This window comes from Phascolarctos cinereus, unplaced genomic scaffold (genome assembly GCF_003287225.1).
Source record: "Phascolarctos cinereus isolate Bilbo 61053 unplaced genomic scaffold, phaCin_HiC Scaffold_7;HRSCAF=346, whole genome shotgun sequence".
Lineage (NCBI taxonomy): Eukaryota > Metazoa > Chordata > Mammalia > Diprotodontia > Phascolarctidae > Phascolarctos > Phascolarctos cinereus.
In genome coordinates, this window is record NW_027556180.1 from 21,142,744 (window position 1) to 21,167,017 (window position 24,274).

A 24,274-nucleotide genomic window follows, 5' to 3' on the forward strand; every position below is an offset into this window, starting at 1 on the left:
TGAAATGAGTGCCTACACTTTTCACTTTGTTAAGTATTTATACCATTCGCTTACAATTTTGAAGGGATTTTTAAGAAGTTGAAACATTTGCCTGTTAAGTGTAATTTCAGAGTAAAAATGATCTTATATTTTAGAATAATCAGCCTTTCAACAATCTGAAGTAAATAGCCATGTAGCTGGTATTCTGTTTTGCTATTTTATTCCATCCAAGAGGGAAAAAAAAAGGTGCCCCTCAAATCCCCACTTTCAGCTCTCCTCGTCAAAAGTAACAGAATTATGTTATGAAATAAATTTAAAGTTAATACATCATCTGATGAGAAGAACTGATCAATGATCTCATAGGCCAGCTTGTAGATGTCTTCATTTTCGTGATTTTGAAGCTGTTCAATCTTTTCAAGGCCTGCAAAAAACCATTTTATTAAGTGAAAAAAACCACACTAATAACAAAAAGTAATCAAAGTAGTTAACTAGATCTACTTTGAAATCTTGTGTTTAACTCAGAGAAAAGTCCCCACAAAATTTCATTTTACAGTTCTACATGGTATAACTATGTTACTTGAAAACTGAATCAAAGAAAAGGAGGTTATTTGCCTTCAAATGCTAATCAGCCTATCAATCATTCATCAAGAAAAAACACATGTATTTCTACCAAAAGACTATTAAATTACTTGTAATATCCACTCTGAGAATATATAATTAGTCCATGCTTTCCAACCCATAATTATCTTTAAAGTAATTTCAGTTTTTAAATTGAAATCTTACATATTATCTTATAAAATGGAAGACATTATCAAAATTACTTTAATATTTGAAATGGCAGGGCACACATATGAGAAATAAAGATATAGCGATATTCCTCAAGGCAATAGACAAGTTTTACTTAGGGAAATATTTGCCAAAACACTGAGCTCACCTCCACACTCTTCTATTAGGTTGGCTATGGTTTCGGCCTCGTCTTCAGCCATTTTTAATATATTACTTAGCCCGTCGAGTACCACCTGCACAACCTGAGCGTCTTTCACAGTCAGCAAGTTGCAGAAGGGTGGGATAACATTCTGCTGGATAAGGTAGGCCACCTAAGGAAAGAGAACACAATGAACACACTCCATGAGGATTAGAGGCTTGGTGCTGGAGGGGCTTCATGTTACAGATGAAGACAGAAGGTTCAATGAGTTAGCATGGTCTCCTTGGCAGCAGCAGAACCATGACAGGCCTATGTATGTAACACTGTGACTTTATGCTAAAAAGTCCGATTTTTGAACTTACAAAATTCAGTGCAAAGTAATATCTGACTGGATTAACAAATTAGAATACACAGTGATCTAAATGTTAATAAAATACACCATGGTTCCTATTAATCTGTTTGAAGATATTATGATGAAAATTAAATTAATACAATTGGAGGACACAGGGATTTGTGTAGAAATTTGTCAAATGGTTGAAGAAAAAGTACAGAAAGGGAAAGATGCAAATAAATTCCAAAATAATCACAGGAGCCCTTTACAGCAGTAAAAAACTGGAAACAAAATAGCTGCACATTAATTAGGCAATGAATGAAGAGAAAAAACTGTGGAATGTGAGAGTTATTGCATCACAAGAAATGGGAATGAGAGGAATTCAAAGAAACTTGGGAAGGTTTCATTAAACAAATGGAGCTTCAAGCAAGCAGGACCACATCTACACAATGATCATAACAACATAATGGAAAAGCAGCACTACAAGTCACCAGACGTCAATCACAAGGTTTGGCTTCTTGACCTCCTGCTCCTATTGGTGGAGAGGCAGCTGCCTATGCACTGTGAGAAATGGCTCATGTGCTGGGCTTGTTTTTTCCCTCCTTAATTGTACACACACATACACACACACATACATATATATATATATATATACATATACACACACATACATACACATGTTCCTTAACTGTACATACATATACACACATACATACATAACACACACACACACACACACACACACACACACACACACACACACACACACACACACACACACACATATATACACAGTTTGCTTTTTGGTGAGGCAATTGGGGTTAATGACTTGCCCAGGGTCACACAGCTAGTACGTGTCAAGTGTCTGAGGCTGGATTTGAACTCAGGTCCTCCTGACTCCAAGGCCGGAGCTCTATCCACTATACCACCTAGCTGCCCCTCTGTACATATATATTTTTAAAAGCATTCAAAGCATTACCACAAGAATTAAATGAAGGCCCAATTATATAGCAATTAAATATGTTCTATTCAAGGAAAGCTGGTAAGGTTCTGCACAGACCATCAGTCAGGGTCAGTCATGGGTACTATACTCCATATGACAAAAACTAAGTCAAATTCATTGGTGATAAACGTCACCAACACAACAAAAATGAAATTCTGGCAGAAAAAATGGTGAGGGAAGTGCTGCCTGATAAAGAAACTTCTTCTAACAATGGTGTAGGAAAACTTAAAGCCTGAGGCCTGACCTGTCAGAGGCAACAAATTGACGCTTCTTTTGCTGGAAGATGGACTCAGGCCCAAACACTCTGCAGCACTTCCTCTTCTTTCCTCAGGCGTGTGTGCCTCCCGCCCCGGGGTCCCCCGAGCCCTCCCCAGCAGAGGCCCAATAACAGCTATGAAGGGCATGGATGCCCTCCTTACCTGGTCTTTTCTTCCACTGATTGTTAAGTTACTTATGGCCCAAGCAGCTTCTTTCTGAGTTCCAAAATCACCCTGGAAAAAAGCAGAAAGCACTCCGAGATTTTTCAAAACAAACCAGACCTAGAAGGTCTGCTAACTCATGTCTGCTTCAAGGAATGACAAATGCCAACAAACTGTCACTTCTCTCATTCCAGAAAGTCTAATTAAAAGCCCAGTGACCTAATGATAGACGACCAAATGCTGAGCGGGGACAACTGGTTTCCCTCTCCAGGTCCATCCAAGTGCACTCAAAACTGATGCCCCACCAACTGTGGCACGAAGGTAAGCATCACAGAGCTCATCAGAGCTCTACGCAAGATGCGGTCATTCTGTCATGTATGTTCTTGTGGGCTGCACCACAAGCACGAACAATACATTCAAGAGGGACAGAGAGGAAGGAAAGAGTACTATGCTCAGAAAATCCAGCATCTCAGAGAAAAGAATGCTTTGTTTGAGCCAATGAAGCTCAGAAGAAATCTGATAACGTCAACACTCCAGTGGTGTGCCTGGACCTTGAGGGCAAAGCCTGTTAGGTTTTCGTGGCCGCTGCATCATCGCTGCCATGCATACAATAGGTGCTTGATAAACACTTCTCATATGTTTATAACTGCAGTATCTTAAATTGCCCCCTTCCTACCTGTTCCGTACTAAAATGCTTTTAACAAGCCTCTAAGAATAATTAAAATCTATGCGAGAAGAGTTATACACGAAAGTCAGGGAAAATGTTTTCTATATTAAGAAAGAATTTGTTTATGAGGTTAGTCTACCATAACAAAGTCTACCACATTTGCTGTTTTACTATTACTATGCCATCGGCTTTATATATAAAATCGAACCAATTCATTTACTAAACATGAGGACGGACCCAAAATCGCCCCAGAGAATGCTGCCTTGTCCAAAACGCCCACGGACCGTGGTCAGGAGGCCGGTGGCGATCTATGAATACTATGAAGACAGCACTTTGCGCCACAAGAATGCCACCTTACCTTATCTAAGAGGTGTATGATCATGGGCACGAGGCTGGCATCAATCACTGCCTGAACCTGTTGCTGATTTCCTGCAGTGATGTTTGAGAGGAACCATACCGCCTCCTAGAAAAAAAAATCCCTTCAATAATCGATAGGATTAATTTTAAAATATTTAATGATTAACGAAATTAATAACCTTCACCATACTGTCAAAACAACTCAGATGACATACTATTATAATAGTATCTGAGATGGCCTCACAATTACTTAAAAGATTTAATGCAATCACAATTTTGATTTACAGGAACAAAACTTAACATGCTTCCTACATGCTTCCTCAAGATAACTCTTGGTATTGGCCAGCAAGTACTTGGTCCCATTCTGCCTCCAAGTTCTGGCTGACAGACAAATAATCTGTTTCAGAAGGCCTTGTTGTGCCTTCTCTCCTCGAGAATCGGGACCAGCAGGAACAATTAACAGGGAAGAAGGCGCTTCCTGCTTTACCGTTTTCTCTGATTGGCTATTTTGTTCCTGTTTGGGACAAAGGTGAGGATTCTTTAATCATTCTTACCAAAACCATTTAAAAAATTCCACTAAAACCATTGCTCTTATAGTAAGCTGAGGGGAAATACCTGTGCAGCAAGTTACCAGAATTTATAGAGTCCTGAAGGGAAAAAAAAGTATATTTGTCTATTCATTTAGCTGATGGGGATGGGGAGCAAGAAGGGGGAAGAACATTTTATGCCAAAAATAAACAACTCATAGTAATCAATGAACACTTAGCTCTTATGGATCAGATCACAGGTCCACATTTATGAACCTGTTAGAGACTGTAGGGGTGTGAGGCAGGTAAGTGAGCTGTTCCTGAGTTATAATCATTGGCAAAGCTGTAATAAACATGTATTTTTACAACAGCCTCAGATGCACTCCGATATCTGCATTGTCAGTCAGGGCTCCCTTTCCTTAGCCTTTACATTTACACCCATGCATGCATACACACACACACGCGCCCCTTCACCCCCCCCCCCCCATTTTAGATGTTTACTTAATTTGATAATAAATTTAATAATGCTCAAATCACACACCATTCAAATGCACCCAGTTATCTCTGTTTCATCATTTCCAAGAGAGCTAGTTTTTAAAAATCATTTTACAACTGCTTTTATGTATTTAGTTGGCAAATTATCCTTAAGAAAAAAACAACTCATGCCATGAGACACCATGATATTTTACCTTAATGTGAAGTCTAAACAACTTAAATTAACCTGAATTTCTTATTATAGAAAATCTGCAAACCTACTCACAATGGGAGCTTTTCAAGTCCCACTTTGAAAACACATTTCCAATTAAAAGCAAAATTACAGTAGATGCCTATATTAAGTCAAAACTACCCTGCTGCAATATGATTTATGCTAAAATTTTTCAACCTCATTGAGAAGTCACAAATACATGGCTAATTCTTTAACACATGTAATCCTCTTAGACTTAACCCAAAGGCAGCCTTCAGAGGAAAAAGGGCACAGCAAAACCATCAATTATCGGGTCCTTGACAACCCACTGCAGGATGGGGTTACTAATACACTGCACCTGAAGAGTAAATTTAGACCAAAGGGAAAAATGACCACTCTCTGTATGGCTCTGAGGATGATGAACTTAGAAAGAGTCTTACAGTAATCAGGCTGAATTTGCAAGTCTTTTTTAGTGAACAGGAAGTTTTTATTCCCAAACTGAAACAATTCATCGACTTGTACAGTAAAGATGAGCACTAACTTTTGTCTAGTCAGAGTCACTAGAAACAAGGCAGAATCAGGAAACCGCTAATTCAGAGGTTCCACATGCCCCAACGCTTTTAACAGTCACTGGCTGATTTTACAATTTGCTTCCTAGGATATTACGGCCTGCATCACCTGTAAAACTTCATGAAGTACTTACACTGGAAAATTAAAAGTCCCAAATTCAATTTGTTGTCAGCATTTGAGTTAATTTTTACACTTACTAATCATCTCTTCACTAGGAAGACGTATTCCGCAACTCTTCCCTAAAACTCAGTAGCCTCAGCTAACTTGGCAATTAATTCTTTTAAAGGAGAAAACAAAAAGGCCTAATTACCCCAAACAATGACCTAACTGCTCTAGATTCACAGACCACAGAAGACAAACACCTGGAAATGGAGGTGAAGGGACCTGACAGCAAATAGTCTGATAAAGAAAAGGAGCTGGGTAAGCCACGTTGAAGGCAGCAGCAGGGAAAGACCTAAGATATTTGAAGTGGCCCTCCTCAACGGCCAAGCCCTAAGGCACTCAATACATACCCACCTTATTGATTTTTTCTTTGGGATGTGTCAGAAGTGCAGGGAAGTGTGAAAGAGCATCGCAGTTCAGCACAACCTGCGTCTGCTCATCAGTCCCAGTGACAATGTTGCCGACAGCTCGGAGTGCAGCCGTCTGAAAGACACAAACACTCCCTGAACCCTCGCTCGAGTAAACACGATCCAATATGAACAGCATTCAAAGGTAAAGTGAACTGACTGTAAGCATGGAAGGATCCCAAATGTTATCTCGTGCCTAGGAAGGATGGACAAGCATTTACTACGCACCTGCAGTATGGCAGGCACTATGGCGGTTATGCGTACACGTATGCAGAGGAGGGGAATACAAAGAAAAGAAAAACACTGTCCCTGCCCTCGAGGAGCGCACAGTCCAACATATAAAAAAAAAGCCAAAAAACTGGTACACACAAGATATAACAGAATAGACAGAAAGTAATCTTGGAGGGGAAGATTCTAGCAGCTGGGAATCAGGTTTCCCACTTTCCCTTAACATTCTAGTCCAATGTATTTCATGTGACAAGTATCTATCGGCATCGGCATAACATTTTTCCTGGTTCAGTATGACTAACCAAAATGTTTTAAGGAAGGTATTCTGTTCCCTAATTTCTTATTGAAAAGATTTCAATATCTGTCATCAAAATTTTTCCGAAATGTATTTCTAAAATTTAATCCTCCCAGCTTTTATACAGTATACAGTATACATAAAAGGCATGAGAATCAATTCAACTGATTTCTAGAATGCCCCTTCAAGTCTTGCTTTGCATTAAATAAATTCTTTCAGACAGAAGTAGAACTAGAGAATCCAGTTAATCTTTATAGGACACTCATCCAATTGGTTAACTTAGATGAAGGGAATCTTGGTTTATGGCCCAGTCTATCAGGTTTCCGTGCAATACTCCAAAGACGTAGTAAGTCTAACAAAATCTCAGTAACATCTCCTAAAACTTCAGGTGTCCCTAAGTGGACCCCCAAACTCTTAAGAAACTCTTCACTTTCATCTTAAAAAGGAGAAGTGTGTGAATTATGCTCTGCAAACAGTTCTGTTTCTGCCTTCCCTGCTTACTGTTTTAGTCAGTCTTTTCCTGTTTACATTTGGATAAAAAAACCAAAACAAACAAACAAAATCCCCCAAATACTTCCAAAACACTGAGAACAGATATCAATTGCATACCATAACCTTTAGGTGATACAATAACGGTCAAATAACATTTCATTTTAAACTGATTACTCATCACTAATTAGCAGTCACTAATCACTTAAGTTTTTCCCAGCTTCATTTAGTACTTTCCTTCCAAGTTGAATTTAAGTGTTCTGATCTCTCATCTCATAATCCCTATCACCTGGATCATAAAGAATTTGTCAAAGCCAAACCAACCCAAAGCCCTGTTGCGTGTGCCCCTCTGCCAACAGGGGCACCCCCTTGCAGGCCAGCTCCTCTCTCATCCCCCCTGACACCACATCACTTCAGTGCAGGCCCTTCCCACTGCTCAGCTGTGTTCCTGCCACCATCTCCTAACTGTCTTCCTCTTCCTCTTTTCCCCTCCCTAGGCCATCTCCATGAGATTCTCCATCAACAGCAGATACACTCAAAGAACTCCTGGCTCCTCATGTCCCCAGCATGAAATCTCCACTCTGCTGTTTAACCTTGAAATCCCTTCACAAACTGGTAGCCACAAGACTTCCCAGCCTCCCTGGACACTGCTCCCAATCCACACAGTCCTCCAGCCAAATGCTCTCTCTTTGTAAGCAAGGACTGTTGTCCCCCGGGAATTCCTAAGAGACACTTAAGAACTGAGGGCCTGGGGGACCCAGGCCTCCCCAAAGATCCCTATCAAGGGAGGGCACAGATGAATACCCTCTTGTATTCTTGAGGGCTAACATTCAGCAGCACATGGTCTTCCCTCATTCCTGTCAACATGTGAGCTCACTTGAGCATGCAACGAGCAGCAGAGGATGAGGTAATGACAAGTGCAACAGGGAGCTTTGGGCTATAGGGAAAGATGGGGCTCACCTGGGGGCAGGGGTGCTGACAACGACACGCTTTGTGACCCAACAAACCATACCCCCTGTGTCTCATCATTACCCCAAGACACCCCCTACTCACCTGCACCTTCACCTCTTGGTGGCTGAGCAGAGGGACTAAATGAGGGACGATGCCCGAGTCAATGACCATCTGGATCTGCTCGTTGCCAGCATCAGTCAGGTAAGAGAGGGCCCAGACAGTGTCTACCAGTATCTACAACAACAAAAACATCACATACATAAACAACCTGGGAGCATCACATCTGGCCTAGCTATACTGACCCAGAGACACTTTTCCAGAAGAGAAGATGCTGGGGGGGGGAGGTTTGGCCTCAACATCTCATAAGGGTATCTTCTAGTAAGGTCTGGAGGGGTCTTCATTTGCACTGGTGAGGAGACAATCTTAAGACCAGTGAAACCACAGACTGTCAAGCACTGAAAAGAATCCTGTCATGGCACCCAGGTTTCTTTGAAATACAAGGTTTTCACACTTTTGTTTAATTATTGCTCCTGTCCCTAAAGAATCATTTAGTCTGTCCTGCCTCCACTGCCCTCTCTACCCATTCTTCTCCTTGCGAATCACTGGGAATCTTTCCCTCAACTTTACCTTTATAATAAACACCATGAAATTATGCTTCAACGGGACCCCCAAAGACCACACTTCACAGCACTGAGCAGGGCAGTAGCAAGTATAAATGCTTCCTACCACTTCCAAAGCTCTGAACGGTGCTTGGCACGTACGAAGTGTGATAGAAATCTGTATTCCCAAAAGATGTCTGGGTAAATGGATGTAACAAATGTACTAACAATGGCAGTGGTCTTGATCATCAGAGGTACAGTAATGGTTTGAGCAAAACAAAAATCCATGTCTGCATGGTCAATCTGCTCTTAGCACTTTAAATAGCTGATAATCTTCCCTAACATCAGATTTTTCTCTCTGAAGGAACCCCCCTTGTGTGACAATGAAAATGTTCCAAGCTATAGATCAAGGCAACGTGAGGATCCATCAGCCTGGGAGTGCTATAAACTGATAGTTCTTCCACACCAATGCTACGTCCCTTTAAACAGTCTCATTCTAGAAATGAATCATGATAAATATTCTGCATTTTTGATTTACTTTAAAGTGTCATTTGCAAGCCATTTGTAGTCTTAATAACTCCCAAATAGATACTATGGCTAAAAAACTGAAATGCTTGACAAAAGTGCTACAATATTATATAGGCAAGACCTTAATCTACAAAGAATCTTCATTCTAATTCAAGGAGATTTATTTAAAAAAAAAAAGAGGGAACTTACTTAACATTATTCCTCTGCAAATTTTCCAAAGTTAAAAGTATTTAACATGGAAGGAAAACAATGGTGGCATCAAATGTTATCATTCACGGGCATGCTTGTGTCATGAATACATGTAGGACTATACTGACACATATGTATCAATTTCAACTTGCAAATAACCGAGATCTTCTCACCTTACAACATATGCCCAAAATAGTTCACATAAGGCAAACAACTTTGCTGAGCCACATAACACATAAATACTACGTAGTTGAAATTTTAGTTAACTTTTTCCCATTTATTCTTCAATGTGTCTTAGCATGCTCAGGCTGAGCTAGAAATAAGGCAAAGAGGAGCACAGCACACATCTCTGTATGTCACTATATAAGATGGAAAGTTTTTTAAACTGTTGCATTTTAAGCACTTAGAATTGAAAAGATTTCTGTAGATGTCAAACTTAAAAAAGCTGAGATTTATTTTTTTTTAAATACAGCATGAAAAAGCTAGAGAAGCCAAGTTCATCTCCACTCATTTCAATTTTCCTCATAACTGAAATCCTGGGTTCTAACTCTCCATGCTGTCTGACCACGCTTGTGTTCTCTTCTCCCTTGGCTTCCATCACACAATGGAGGCTTACTTAGGCTCCCTCTCTTCCCTGATTCATCAAGGTTCTGCTCTTCTCCTTAAGGGATTTCATTCACTCCACCCTTTCCTCTGTCTTTTCTTTGGACCCCACAGCTGATGAGCTACCAACCACTTTCCACTCTTATCTCTGCAGTCTCTCATGATTCATCTCCTGTCTCACTCCAACTCCTGTCTGGTCTTCCTGCCACCAGTCTAACAGACTGCAATCCGCTTTTCCACACCGCTGCTCTTATAAGACAGAAGTGGGGGCAAGGTAGGGTTGTATATAGACTCCCGCCTTGGAGTCAAAAAAACTTGGGTTCAAGCTCAGCTTCTGACCCACTGTTATGATTACTGGATGAATGACCCAGGGCAAGTCTGGCTCAGTAAACTCTCTAAGACTCCAAGTGGGACAGCAGGCACTAATCTTTACCGGCAGACAGAATTTCCTAACTGGGAGCTTCCTGTACCAACCCAATCACAGGCTGAATTTAAAAAACAAACTACTCTGACTACACTACTCTTTTATGAATAATTCTTCAATGGTCCCTCGCTACCTGACAAAGTAACAACTCCTGGACTCTGTTCTCATGTGCACTCTCCCATTTCCAGGTTTTTGCTCACGTTAAGTCTTTTCATCTCAGATGGCCCAATGGAGGGGCCACCTCCACATGGTGCTTATCCTCCCATTGTCAAGCTTCTAATTGGACTTATCATACTGGCCCTCGTATCATATCTTTCTGTGCAGAACAAAGTGTGTGTCCTATCAATCTTTTTATGTCCTGGATGTAGCACAGCGACGAGCTGAATGCCTTAAGACATTAAAAACAGCCTCTTTGTCCTACAGCTGTGCAAGTTAAAGTGTGGTTTGTTTGAAGCACAGTCTGCCTAATTTCTCGATGCAGCTTAATTCTAACATTACGCTGCACATTCTACGGGAAGATCATGAATGTGAAAACATCACACGAGAACCTTCAGAGTAATGATTTTTAGAAATGGACAGTACATGGAAACAGGATTGTTGCTTGTTACTTCCATGACTGGCCAAGCCCATACCTTCTCAGGCCTTCAGTTTCCCAATCTGTGACCACGTCACCCCCCCACCCCCCACCCCACCTCCATCTGTTCTGGGATCCAGTGTTCTTGTTTCTCTTTTTTCTTTTGGCTGGGCAATGGGGTTAAGTGACTTGGCCAGGATCACACAGCTAGTAAGTGCTATTATGTGTCTGAGGCCGCATTTGAACTCAGGTCCTCCTGAATCCAGGGCCGGTGCTCTATCCACTGAGCCACCTAGCTGCCCCTGGATCCAGTGTTCTTGGAGAGACAGATGCTTTGCCTTGTGACTCCCTGGCCGCTCAAGCATTTCAGAGACTGGCTCTGCTCCCCTCCTGCTTCTAGCTGCTGCTTAAGGACTATTTCCACCTCACACTCGGGTTTTCTCTTCATTTGTCACTTGGTGAGTGAATACGGGTAGAATAGGAGCTGTACTACAGCTTAATTCCATTAGTTTAGGTCATAAAACATTAGCTTAACTGAGTAATCATTTCAGGAGAATAAAAGCAGGCTTAAGGAGCAGCTGATATTTATATATAACAAATGTTTATACACTTTAACTGTTAAAAAGATACGGTTATTCTTTGTGCCGAGTTTGTGTGTAGACAGAGGGCCTAGGTTTCATTCCTGATGTATCTCTGCCCAAAAGTTTCTATCAAGACTCCAGAGTTTACTTCTGTTTTCTCAGTACGCAATTCAATGCCTTGTTCATAAAAGCTAGTTAATAAATGTTTATTGAGTTGAATCAAATCTTTAAAAAGTAGGATCAACTCTAGAAAAACGATAACGTAATTTGGTGAGAAAAAAAGGAGTAAAATTTCTGCATATTGCCATTAAGGAGACATTCAAAGTTTATAAATTATTGAATAATTTTTAAACCAGAGTATTCAAAGATTAAATGTGGATAACCCTGGATATTGTAAGGGTTAACACCTTAAAAAGACCTATCTTTAGAAGGAAACATATATTCACATACTAAGAAGAAACATGAAAAACAGACCTTGCTCAGGTTCTACATAAGCCAGACTTAAGAAGAAAAGAAATGCTTATGTTCAGATCCAATGTAAAGTATCTTGACTTTGGCCAAGATGTCACTCACTCTTTTAGCCATGTTACAGGCAGTCCCAAGACACTGGGCCTCCCTGAGTTGAACTTTAAATCCATCCTGAAGTATGGTAAGTGTAAGTGGAGTAAACACTTAATAATACTCCCATACTCCCTACTTATCTGGGAATTGACAAAATGGACAATGTACACAAGACAAGCTTTGCTGTGTAACACCTATTTTTGGCACCACTACGAACAGGCCTGTGTGCCTTTGTGGGATCTGAACAGCCTTGGACAGACATTGTAAAACTTTCACTCACATTTACATCTGTGTGATGAATTAAAACGCAGAGGGCTGGAAGAATCTGAGGAGAGAAATAAAAATTGCAAATGAATATGTATCCAACTGTTTCTAGTTTATTTTTAAAAAGGGTAGGAAAATATTTACCTCCTGAATGGTTTCCATGGGCGGTGGTGGGTCTTTGTGGCGACATAAGTTGACCATAACCCAAGTAACATTCCTCAAGAATGTTATGGGGATAGACGGACTGATGAAGGAGAGCAGAGGCTTCACAACACCAAGACTTATGACATAGTCTCTACACTGGGGCCCGTCACCTGTGAGATCAATTTTTTCCAACAGATTAATACAATTTCTATAAAAAGCAACACACACCCCATTGGGCTCTCTTTTTACTTGCGATTTCTTAGCCTCCCCCAACACAATAATATCAGGTTATGACAGAAAAATGGAAGTAGGAATATTTCTTAGAGTGAAGGAAAACAACACAAGACACGGATCTATATGAACACTACACTTCCCCAGATATTCAACAGTTCTGTTTATGAAATCCTTTTCATTAAGATATGAAAAAGTACACATTTAACTTCGAACAGGAATAAGCACCAGTTTCTTCTGCTGTCTTTATCAATGAATGACTTTCATTAGCACAGTTAAAGGAATTCATGAAAAGTGGAGAAAATATTCTAAATCCTTCTAAAGATAAAGCATCTCAAACATTTCATAGACTTTAATGACCCAATATTACAAAGTATTGAAAACCTCTAGAAAATGTCTTATGATAATTTTAAAATCATGAATTTGTCCCAGAAGGTGCAGGCATTGAACAGACTGAGTATATCACTGAGGAAGAATGGCTGAATTTCAAAGTTTACTCTGCACTTTTATTTCCAGTTTCAGGTGATTCTGGCTATGAATTCCATTGTCTTCTTTTAGTCTATTCTGACTGTCTCAATGATGAAGGTGCTCCATTCAACGGCAAAGACCAAAACCCATCCATAACTTCTCATTCAGTACAGTTTCTGTCCATGGCCTTCCATAAATCCTTTGTAGAGGCTGATCCCAATGAAGTGAAGGTCTTTCCCTTCACAGGTAACGAGCAGTTAAGTGACTTGCCCATTTATCATTCCCTGGACACGGTTCATTTCCTTTTATGATCATACATTTCCTGAATATTTTACACCATTTCTTGCATGCAACTCATCATCAGGGCTATGTTGTTGGCCTATTTATGCCTATTGTGTGTCTCGTCATAATGCTGTGGATCATCCACAAATGGGATTCTTCAGCTGCTGTGGCACCTCATGCTGCATCACTGGATGAATACTGATGCTACGATGATGGAGGTTTCAGTAATAGCATAATCTTGTAATTGTTGAAAGGGCTGTACATTTTCCTAAACATAATCCAGATTGCTATATTCCTTCCTTTAAATTTTGGGCCCAATTTCAGCACCCATTCAAGACACATTCTTCCAGCAAAAACAAACAAAAGATACTTCAACAGTTGCAGCATGTTAGCCAATGAGCATTTATTAGTAAGTATGACTTTGGTCTAAAGACAAAGAAATGCTGTAGGCAGACCATATCCTTTTGGGGTTCTACAGCCTTAACTGGATACCATGGATGACTTAAGGAACTCTGGGAACACAAGGCATTACACTTTGCTGTAATGTACTCCTTAAGGAAAGAACAAATCAGTCATTTCCAAATTTTTTTGATGGTGAACTCTCATCAGTAAAAAATTGAGTATGCATGACAAATACATATTTTAAAATTACATAATACCTAACATTTATATAATGCTTACTCTGTGACAGGCCCCGTGCTAAATGCTTTATAATTCTTATCTCATTTGCTGCTAACAACAACCTTGTGAGGTAGGTATAATTATAAATCTCATTTTACAGATGAGGAGACTGAGGCAAACAGAGGTTAAGCAACTCGGCCAGAGTCACACAGTTAAGTGTCTGAGACCGGGTTTGAGTTTAGGTCTTCTTGACTCCAGGCCTAGCATTCTATGCTTGTAACATATAGCTGTCTACACAAAACTATCTACCTAGATCTACATACACATATGTTATACAACATACGAAAGTGATTACGAAGGCACAAAGATGGAATGTTTTATTAAGGACACAAAACCATTAGTATAAAATAATCTAACAATGGTTTTCATAATATCTTTAGTGAGGGAAATGTGACTGAATATGAATATGCTTCATTATTTTAAAAAATTCCTCTCATTATTCTGCGGGACATTCAGGGTTAGGAATCAGTGAATTTGGCTAATTTCGTCAACAAGCCAAGCAGACGAATTCCTCTTTTTCAAAGACACTTTTTATGTAAAGATACACAATTGAGGAATCAAATAATAGCCTCAATAATAAGCACAACTTTTTAGCAGGAATTATGGTTTCTCTTCCCCACAGACAGTTACAACACAGAAAACAGAAACAAGCAGAAATAGGGTTTTTTTCAAATAGCTTAAAGTTTTCCATACCAATGGCTGGCACCAAACCTTAATTCCGATTTATGTTTGGCCAGACCCTGGAGTGCAGGATAGGAAGTAATATATTCTAGGGGCTTTAAAAGCCCAGCAAGAGATTTCTGTTTAACTCTAGAGTCAACAGGAAGTCACTGGAGTTTTCCAGTAGGGAACAACATGGTTAAACTTACGCTTTAGGAAAATTATTTTGGTGGGTGTGTAATAGATGGACTAGAGAAGGAAGAGACCCAAGCCAGGAGACCAGTTAGGTAGTGTATGGATGACACAGCCCTGCTAAGAGATGATGAAGGATCGAAATAGGGCACTGGATTCATTAGTGGAGAGACTGGGCCCATAAGAGTGATGTTGGGACAGCAGAAACAACAAGATTTGACCACTGCTTGGATGGGTGAGGTAAGTGAAAAGTCAAGGATGACAACGAGGTTGTGAGCCGAGGAGACTGGAAGGATGAAAGTGTTTTCAAGAGAAATAAGCACTGAGATGAAGAGGGTGGGTAACGGTGTGCGTGTGCGTGTGTACAACATTTTTCCAACAGGATGCATAGCAGCAAGGTCATGGTTAGGCTCAGGGGAGCTTGGGGAAGGGAAGTATGGAATGGGAGTGAGTTAGGGGACAATGGGTGATGGTAGCTATAGTTTTGTTGGAAATAAGTGACAAAATAAAGGTGCTATGGGGCCACAGTTATTCTCACTGCCAAGGCCAAAAGAACACAGAGAAATAAAAGATGCTTCCTCTTTATGGTAGCACATCTGATAATAGAACAGAGGCTTGGAGTTGGGGTAAAGAACAGGAGACATTTCTGAGCTACTCTAGAACCCCCAATTCACCACACGCTGTTTTTTCTGAGGTAGGCCTGAGTCAGATTCCAGTTCAAATATGCAACTCAAGTGCACTAACCGTTGCCAACAGAAGAGCTCAACACAGACACCTCTAGGGTTATAGTACTTTCTGGGTGCCCTCTGTCTTTATGTCAGTCATTTCGCTCCACCTCACAATGAAAAACAGGGAAGCAAAAACATCTGGCAGACTGACAGAGCGACCATAATCTGACATCTAAGATATTCGGCATTAATGGCTCCTCATCTCTTTGCCATGGGGGTGAAACTACATTACATGTCTCTCCTTTGGGCTCATCAATGTTTTTTTGATTAACTAAGAGTTCAACTTCCTTTCAGCGACCTTTCTATATTTACATTGTTGTCATCATGGTGCAGATCACTCTCTTGGTTCTATTCATGTCACTCAACATGAGAGTTTCCAAATCTTTCCATATTTCTTTGTATCCTGCAGTTATCATTTCTTACTGTATAATCACATTTGTTCTTTTCTAGCCATTTCCAAGCAGATGGCAACCACCCTATTCTCTGTTCCCTGCTATCATACAGAGTACTGTTATGACTATTGCAGTATCTACTGGACCATTTCTGTCTTTGACTTCCTCGGAGTGTATGTCTAGTAGTGGGATTACAGGCTTGGACAAAGGGGGAGAGAAGCATACTTACAACTAAAAGTGACTTGTAAGATTTTCTACGCCAGGGGCAGCTAGGTGGAGCAGTAGGTAGAGCTCCGGCCTTGGAGTCAGGAGGACCTGAGTTCAAATTCAGCCTCCAAATTACCTGAGAAAGATCCCAATTAGGAGGAAAAACCAGGCACTCTAACTACAACCCTGTGCTCTCCTCATTAACTCTGAGGTTAGAAATTACATACCACATTCATCCCCACATAAACCTAAGAAAACATACTTTCTATTTTTTGTATCTAGTTAATAGTAAAAGCAGGGAAAACTCAGAAGAGACAGGAATCATAAAGTGTTTTGAAACAACATGGAAAAGGCCTGTCATAGCAATTTGTGAGAAATGACACAAAGGATCAATTATTTTAAGTCCGTTTCACTATTCCAGTGAAATGATGAGGCTTTCCAATGTGAGTATTCCCTCCAGTAACACATTGAGACTTGGACAAAAAACAATCAACAAAAAAAAGCAATCTGGACTCAGACACTTAACTAGCTGTGTGACCCTGGGCAAGTCACTTCACCCCACTGCCTTGCCACCCTACCCAAAAAACAAATAATGAATTGACTTTTGCCGAGCTGAGTATCTTGCCAAATAGCTTTTCCTTCCAGTGCTCTTTGTTTAATGAGGCAATAACATTCACAACATTCCACCATCCTTCTCAGTAATATCTTACAAATGAGTTTACATTATAAAACTGCTTCTCTTGGCTGTCCTTTCTCCCTTCATCTGGTAAGATGATCAAGCGTTGGTTTGACTCTACCAAATGTTACATCCAATGCTGATATCCTTTCCTCCATTTCTCTTTTGCTTATCTTTTTCTCATTTCTCGTCTCTCATCTAGAATTACAGATCTAAAGCTCCTAGGGAAATCAAAGCCTACCCCCCTCATACCTCGTTTCAGATTTGACATAGGAGGCAATGTCCCAAGGCCCACGAACAGTCAGTCAGTTACATGAGGTGAGTTCTGAGCCCAGACCTATCTCCAGAGTTGGTTCTTTCTCTGCTGGACCACCTTGTTTCTGGTGGGGTTTTTTCCTATCTAGCTGGTGGTCTCCCTACACACCAATAACTGACTCAGGAATGATTCAGTTCATCAGCAATGAGTCATTTCCTATCTTTGAAAAATAATTAATTTCAACCCCCCCCACAAAAAAACATCTTACTGAGGGCTCTCTACATCCATGCTTCCCAATACTCTTCTTGAAGATATTCTAAGTACAGAGGTGTGAGGCTTCTAGGGGGGCTCATCAGGCATTGATGGGCCAGCCTCCATTTTTTTTTCAATCAAGGAGCATTTACTAGGCACCTGTGTACCAGGCACTATGCTGAGCAATGCAATACAAAGACAAAATTGAAACAACCGCTGCCTCTAAAAGTTTACCTTCTCTCTCTAGAACCATGTCTGAAAATAAAATATCCTGGGGGCGGAGCCAAGATGGTGTAGTAAAAGCAGGGACTTGCTTGAGCTCTTCCCCAAACTGCTCCAAATACCTGTAAAAGGTGACTCTAAAATTCTAGAGCAGCAGAACTCACAAAAAGACAGACTGAAACAAATCTCCAGCCTAAAACAACCTGGATGGTGGACGGGAAAGGTCTGTTGTGCCAGGTAGAAAGGAACGCAGTCTAGCCTGCACAGGCACAGAGCAGGCCCCAGATGACTGAATCACAGGCAGCTGCAGCAGTTTCCAGACTTCTCAACCCACAAATGCCAAAGACAACTTAGGTCAGCAGGAAAGGTCTGTTGGATTTGGGTGAGAGAGGAATGCAGGATATCCCTGGCCCCAGCACGGCCTCAGCACAGCCCCAGAGTGGTGGCAGCAGGATCTCAAGAGATCTCAGCCACAGACGAAAAGGGGATGAAACAACTCATCAGAAGGAGAATACAGGGATCTCTTTGCTGGCACTGAGGCAAGATTCTGTTGCTTTGCCCATACTTGGATCTGGGTCACTGTCCTGGGGTGAGGAGGAGCACTGGCACAGCAGAGCTTGTGGCAGCAGTGGAGAGGCCACGCTCCTCACAGTTCCAGGGCAGAAAAGAGTGCTTGTGGTCACTCACAGACCAGGCAAGGAGTAAACATCTCGCCTTTGATCAGGCCACCTTGGAAGAACTGAAATCTTACAAGTCCCTAGAACTATCTCTGAAAACAGACACACACACGCTCTGAAGCTTGGGACAATACCCCCTTCACATTGGAAACAGAGCTCTATCCTAGCAGAGAGTTAAAAGTCAAGTAACTGGCTGGGAAAATGAACAAACAGTGGGAAAACACTCAGACTACAGACTCTTGGTGACAAGGAAGATCAAAACATATAATCAGAAGACAACAAAGTCAGAGTTCCTACATCCAAAGCCTCCAAAAAAAATATGAATTGGTCTCAGACCATGGAAGAGATCAAAAAGGATTTTGAAAATCAAGTAAGAGAAATAGAGGAAACATTGGGAAGAGAAATGAAAGCGATGCAAGAAAATCATGAAAAATGAGTCAATAGCTTGCTAAAGGATACCCCCCCCAAAAAATACTGAAGAAAATAACACCTCGGGGCAGCTAGGTGGCACAGTGAACAGAGCACCAGCCCTGGAGTCAGGAGGACCCGAGTTCAGATCCGGCCTCAGAACAAACACTTGACACTTACTAGCTGTGTGACCCTGGGCAAGTCACTTAACCCCACTGCCTAGGCAAAAAAATAAAAAACCAAACCACCTTTAAAAAAAGACTAGGAGGGGGCAGCTAGGTGGTACAGTGGATAGAGCACTGGCCCTGAATTCAGGAAGACCTGAGTTCAAATCCGGCCTCAGAACAAACACTTGACACTTACTAGCTGTGTGACCCTGGGCAAGTCACTTAACCCCAATTGCCTTTAAAAAAAAAAATTAGACTAGGAGGTCCAAAAGCTCACTGAGGAAAATAATTCCTTAAAAATTAGAATGGAGCAAATGGAAGCTAATGATTCTGTGAGAAATAAAGAAATTATAAAACAAAACCAAAAGAATGAAAAAATAGAAGACAATGTGAAATGTCTCATTGGAAAAATAACTGACCCGGAAAACAGAGCCAGGAGAGATAAAGAATCACCTACCCAGCAAAATTAAGTGTAATCAACAACAGGGAAAAATAGACCTTCAATGATGTAGAGAAATTTAAAGCGTACTTGTGAAGCCAGAGCTAAACAGAAAAATTGACTTTTCAAATACAACACTCAAGAGAAGTATGAAAAGGTAAATAGGAAAGAAATCATAAGGGATTTATTAAAGCTGAACTGTCTGCATTCCTACATGGAAAGATGACATTTGTAACTCATGAGACCTTTCTCATTATTAGGGTAGTTGGAGGGAATATAGACAGAGGGCACAGAGTGACTTGAATATGAAAGGATGACATCTAAAAAAGAAAATTAAGGGGTGAGAGAGAAATGTACTGGGAGAAGGAGAAAGAAAGAGACAGAATGGGGTAAACTGTCTCACATAAAAGAGGCAAGAAAAAGCTTTTACAGTGAAGGGGGAAAGGGGGGAGGTGAGAGGTAATGAGTTAACCTTCCTCTCACTGGATTTGGCTTAAGGAGGGAATAACACACACTCAATCGGGTATGGTATCTATCTTACTCTACAGGAAAGTAGGGTGGAAGGGAATGAGGGGGGTGAGATGATAGAAGGGAGAGCAGATTGGGGGAAGGGGTAATCAGAAGCAAACACATGAGGAAGGACAGGGTCAAAGGAGAGAATAGAATAAACTGTGGGCAGGATAGGATGGAGGGAAACATAGTTAATCTTTCATGACATAATATTATGGAAGTGTTTTATGTGACTATACATGTATAACCCATATCAAATTGCTTGCCTTCTCAATGAGGGTGGGTGGGGAGGGAGGAAAGGAGAAAATGTGGAACTTTTAGAAAGTTTTTGGAAGCTTTAAAAACAAATGTTAGAAACTGTTTCTGCATGCAACTGGGAAATAAGATACACAGGCAATAGGGTATAGAAATCTACTTACCCTACAGGAAAACAGAAGGGGAAGGGGATAAGAGAAGGGGGGGGAGGGGGTGATAGAAGGGAAGGCAGCCTGGGGGAAGGGGTAATCAGAACACACTGTCATAGGGTGAAGGAGGGGAAAGATGGGAGAGAAAATTTGGAACTCAAAGTCCTGTGGAAGCGAATGTTGAAAACTAAAAATTAATTAATCAAAATTTAAAAAGAAAAGAAAAGAAAATATCTTTGCCTTGGCACTGAAGCCCTCAAGTAGCAATGCACAGGGTAAGGTAGTTAGAAGGGTTGTTCCATGGACTTTGTACAATTTCTAAACCTTTTCTTTCTGTGTGATAGAGAATGCAGGTATGTACTTTTGTGGAAGTTCATATCAGCACTTAATAAGATTCCCAAACGTCCCTAAAATGATGTTTCCCGCTGCCTTTGAGGCAGCTAGGGGGTGCCACAGTGCACAGGGTGCTGGTCCTGGAGCCAAAAAGACCTGAATGCCTTGAACACACAGTCCACCTCAGACACTTACAAGCTGGGTGACCCTGGCCTCACTTTCCTCCGCCACAAAACGAGGATGACAGCACACACTTCCCAGGTTGTTGTGAGGATCAGATGAGATCATATTTGTAAAGTATGTAGCAACCCAGTGCCTAGCACAGAGCAGGTGCTACATGAAAACTTGTTCCCTTCCCTTTCCCCTTCGGGTGAATGATCAGATCACAGCCTAACTTTTACTGTCTCACAAAGGAGACACTATGAGCTGTCAACCAACAGTCCCAACTCCAAAAACCTGAGTAGTAACTTCCTTTATTACAAGACAAAACAGAGACACGCACGCTGGGTCCCATTTGTATCCTTCCAGCTTTGACTGTCTTCTGGGGTCCGGTTTTGTTTACAGAAGAATGTTAAGACTGACAGGATTCAGTTCCTCCAATCCTTAATCGATGGCCCCAGATCTCACATTTGGAGCACAAACACTGAATGATTACAGACAAATTTAAAACTCCATTCTTTTCCTGCCATTGCCACAGCCACAGAATTCATCCCCAAGTGGCTGGCCTCCTGGAGATGGGCCTCCCTGCACTCACCTCGGCCAGTCCTCAGAAAGCAGAGAGTCGACATATTGAAAGAAATATACTTGGGATCAGGTTCTAAACTTACATAAGGCCTCTAGGTATTTGGAAGGGACCTCAGGAATGGAACTCAATCCAATCCAAAGGACCATAGACAGCAAAATCAGACAGCCAGTCAAAGGCAGAGCTACAACATGCTGCCTCAATAGACACTGAACTCTGTCTCAGAGGAACTAAGAAATTCCTGTTTGCTTACTCATGGGAGAAAGGTCAGTTACATATAGACGAGATCTAAAGAGCTCATTTAGTCTTTTAACAGAACTGCTAATGAGGAAAAAACTCTAAGTGACTCAGTTTTACATCCTCTCTTCTTACACACTCTCTATGGCAAGAACTAATGAACAATTAGTCACAAGGTAAAAAGGACAAATGGAGAAGGGATCCGGATTAGGCACACACTTAGCTGTATAAATAGAAGTGCATGGATAATATTTTAAAAATAATTTTCATCTTATTTGCTGTGATTTGCATCCACCAGCTATTTGAAACCAATTTTCATAAGCTAACCCAAAAGCTATTTTGGTGGTATTGGGATATGCAAACCTTCCTCTGTGTGACAAACCAGTAGAATGCTTTATTTTCTCTTCCTTTTGACATGTCTAATAGTATTCAATTTTACTTGTATTAAAACTTCATACTGACAGCATTTTAGTTGTTAATAAATAGCTTAATACAGACCTATGATATTTCCCAATGCCCAGACAGCTTGTTCACACACATTTTGATGAGGTGAATGGAGAAGCCTCAGAAAAAGTGGCACAGCATCTAAGAGAGAAAAAATGAGCAGTGAAAACTGAAGGTACTAGTGGTTTCTGCATCCCAGCCCCAACAGGCAAATCTCTTTCTTCTCTTAGAACCTCAGGCCCTGGAAAATAAAAATTAATTTTATTTAATACAGAACTGGAAATATTTCTATTCTGTGACAAATTTTCATCTACAAATTTTATTGTGAAAAATTACTAGCAGATTATTCAGCCCTGAAATTACTCTGTATGTTGGTGTATACAAGGAACTGGAATAATAAAATTTTTAAACTACCTAAAATTAAAGTAGAATCACTTTCTGTAAGTACTAGACTACAAGTTCCTCCATTAGGACAGAAGTTCCTTGAAGGGAAGGCCAGTGTTCTATTTATCTTGCGTCTCTCCTACCCTTTTAGAAAGTGCTAGGAAAAAAAAAAGCTCAATTATCAGGCCTGATTATAAAATAACAAGATGAACTTTCACATGTAGCTTATGGAATCTACTTCACTATTTTAATTCCATTCTATGTATATGGCTATTCTTTGATTGTGGGCAAGTGTCCATTCACAAACAAGCAATACAGTCTTTTAGGAGAGTTAGCAATGCTTGTTGATTGACCTTATCTACTACTATTGCAGATAACAAAAATTTCTCTTGATATTACTGTAAAATTAATCCACAAACATTTATTAAGCACTAAGCACGTGCCAAGCATTATGCTAAGTACCAAGTATATAAGGTGGAGGACTTTACATGCTGTCAGCTACCAATGTTGGCAGGCTGGCGGTGGTCTATAGATGAAGAATGTAATATAGGCATCCTGTTTGATTAGAATCAGGGTTAGAAGCAGGAGTCAGGAAGACCTGGGATTCCAGTCCTGCTCTCCTACTGACTTGCTAGTGCCCTAGCTTCTCCGTGCTCATGACAGCTAAGAAGCTGCTCCAGCTTCTCCCACATGCCACGCACTGAAAACCACAGGTCCCTGCACAACTGATGAGGCTGACCCGCTGAATGATTGCACGTATACCTCATCTTAATATCGCTACTCTCCGAAGCTGAGGGGGACGAGTGATTCTCTGAATATCTGAGTCTGCTTCCTCCGTTACCGTCCTTGAGAGTCTCACTACCATTTATTAAACACTGAGGGGAATACTTGAAATTCAAACTATTAAGAGATTTTGTAAAATAGAGCCAGTTCTTTTACATATCTGTGTATGTTCACATCTACTTAATCTAGCACCTGAGGAAAATCAATCCATTTTTGGCCAGATAAAGCATTTCTACATTCAAAGAATTCTTTAGGTATACCACTGAGAGACACAATGGACTTTTCCAGGGTCACGCAGCTAGTCTATGTCAGCCATAGAATATTTATAATAATATTAATAACTGTGACAAGTACTGTGCCAAGTGCTATACATATATCATATCATTTGAGCCTCATGACACCCCCGGGAGGTAGGTGGGTATTATTCTCCTCATTTTACAGGTGAGAAAACCGAGGCAAACAAAGGTTAAATGACTTGCCCAGGGTCACACAGCTAGTATCTGGGGCTGGATTTGAACTCAAGTCTTCCTGACTCTAGTCCCCGTGCTCTGTCTACTGGACCACATAGCTGCCATGTCTTCTTTACTCAACGTCTTATTCTCTCAGTGGTATAGGCAACTCTCTAAGACTAAATTGCAGAGAAGATGGCGTTATGCTCTTCTGGGATTTCCCATGTTAATGAGATCTACTCCCTATCCCTATAGTATTCCTCTGAATTCCAAAATCAGAGAGAAGAAAAACTGCACAATCCAGTTTGGCAAACACTGACAGGAGGGCTCTGGTGCAAGGCTCCTTGCCGGGTGCTGAGCATTTATAAAAAAAGAAATAAAAAACCTACATTCAAAGGACAGGCCCCAGCTTAGTGTCTATGTAGTATTATTTAGGACACAAGTCTAATCAACTTTCTTTTCTTGAAAGGGGCAGCTGTTAGAGGCATATACAAGGACTTTTAAAAATTGTTTTTAAAAATTATTGAGAGACGACCTCAAAATTAGTAAAGAAACATAAAATGCAAACTAAGATTTTTCTTCCAATCA

At 40.7% G+C, this 24,274-nt stretch overlaps 1 protein-coding gene and 1 non-coding gene across 2 annotated transcripts in view; both read right to left on the reverse strand.

Moving 5' to 3' along the window:
* KPNA4 (karyopherin subunit alpha 4) overlaps positions 1 to 24,274 on the reverse strand; it is a 59,936-nt gene that overhangs the window by 5,810 nt on the left and 29,852 nt on the right. Inside the window, exons 8-16 of the mRNA XM_020988834.2 lie at positions 22,125 to 22,211; positions 12,463 to 12,632; positions 12,335 to 12,379; positions 8,098 to 8,229; positions 5,980 to 6,108; positions 3,683 to 3,787; positions 2,658 to 2,729; positions 914 to 1,076; positions 306 to 400 (exon numbers count right to left, since the gene is read on the reverse strand). Of these exons, the coding sequence (XP_020844493.1) occupies positions 306 to 400; positions 914 to 1,076; positions 2,658 to 2,729; positions 3,683 to 3,787; positions 5,980 to 6,108; positions 8,098 to 8,229; positions 12,335 to 12,379; positions 12,463 to 12,632; positions 22,125 to 22,211 (998 nt within the window). The remainder of the gene's footprint in view (positions 1 to 305; positions 401 to 913; positions 1,077 to 2,657; positions 2,730 to 3,682; positions 3,788 to 5,979; positions 6,109 to 8,097; positions 8,230 to 12,334; positions 12,380 to 12,462; positions 12,633 to 22,124; positions 22,212 to 24,274) is intronic.
* Positions 4,453 to 4,789, reverse strand: LOC144454900 (small Cajal body-specific RNA 7). The gene has a single exon (XR_013483451.1).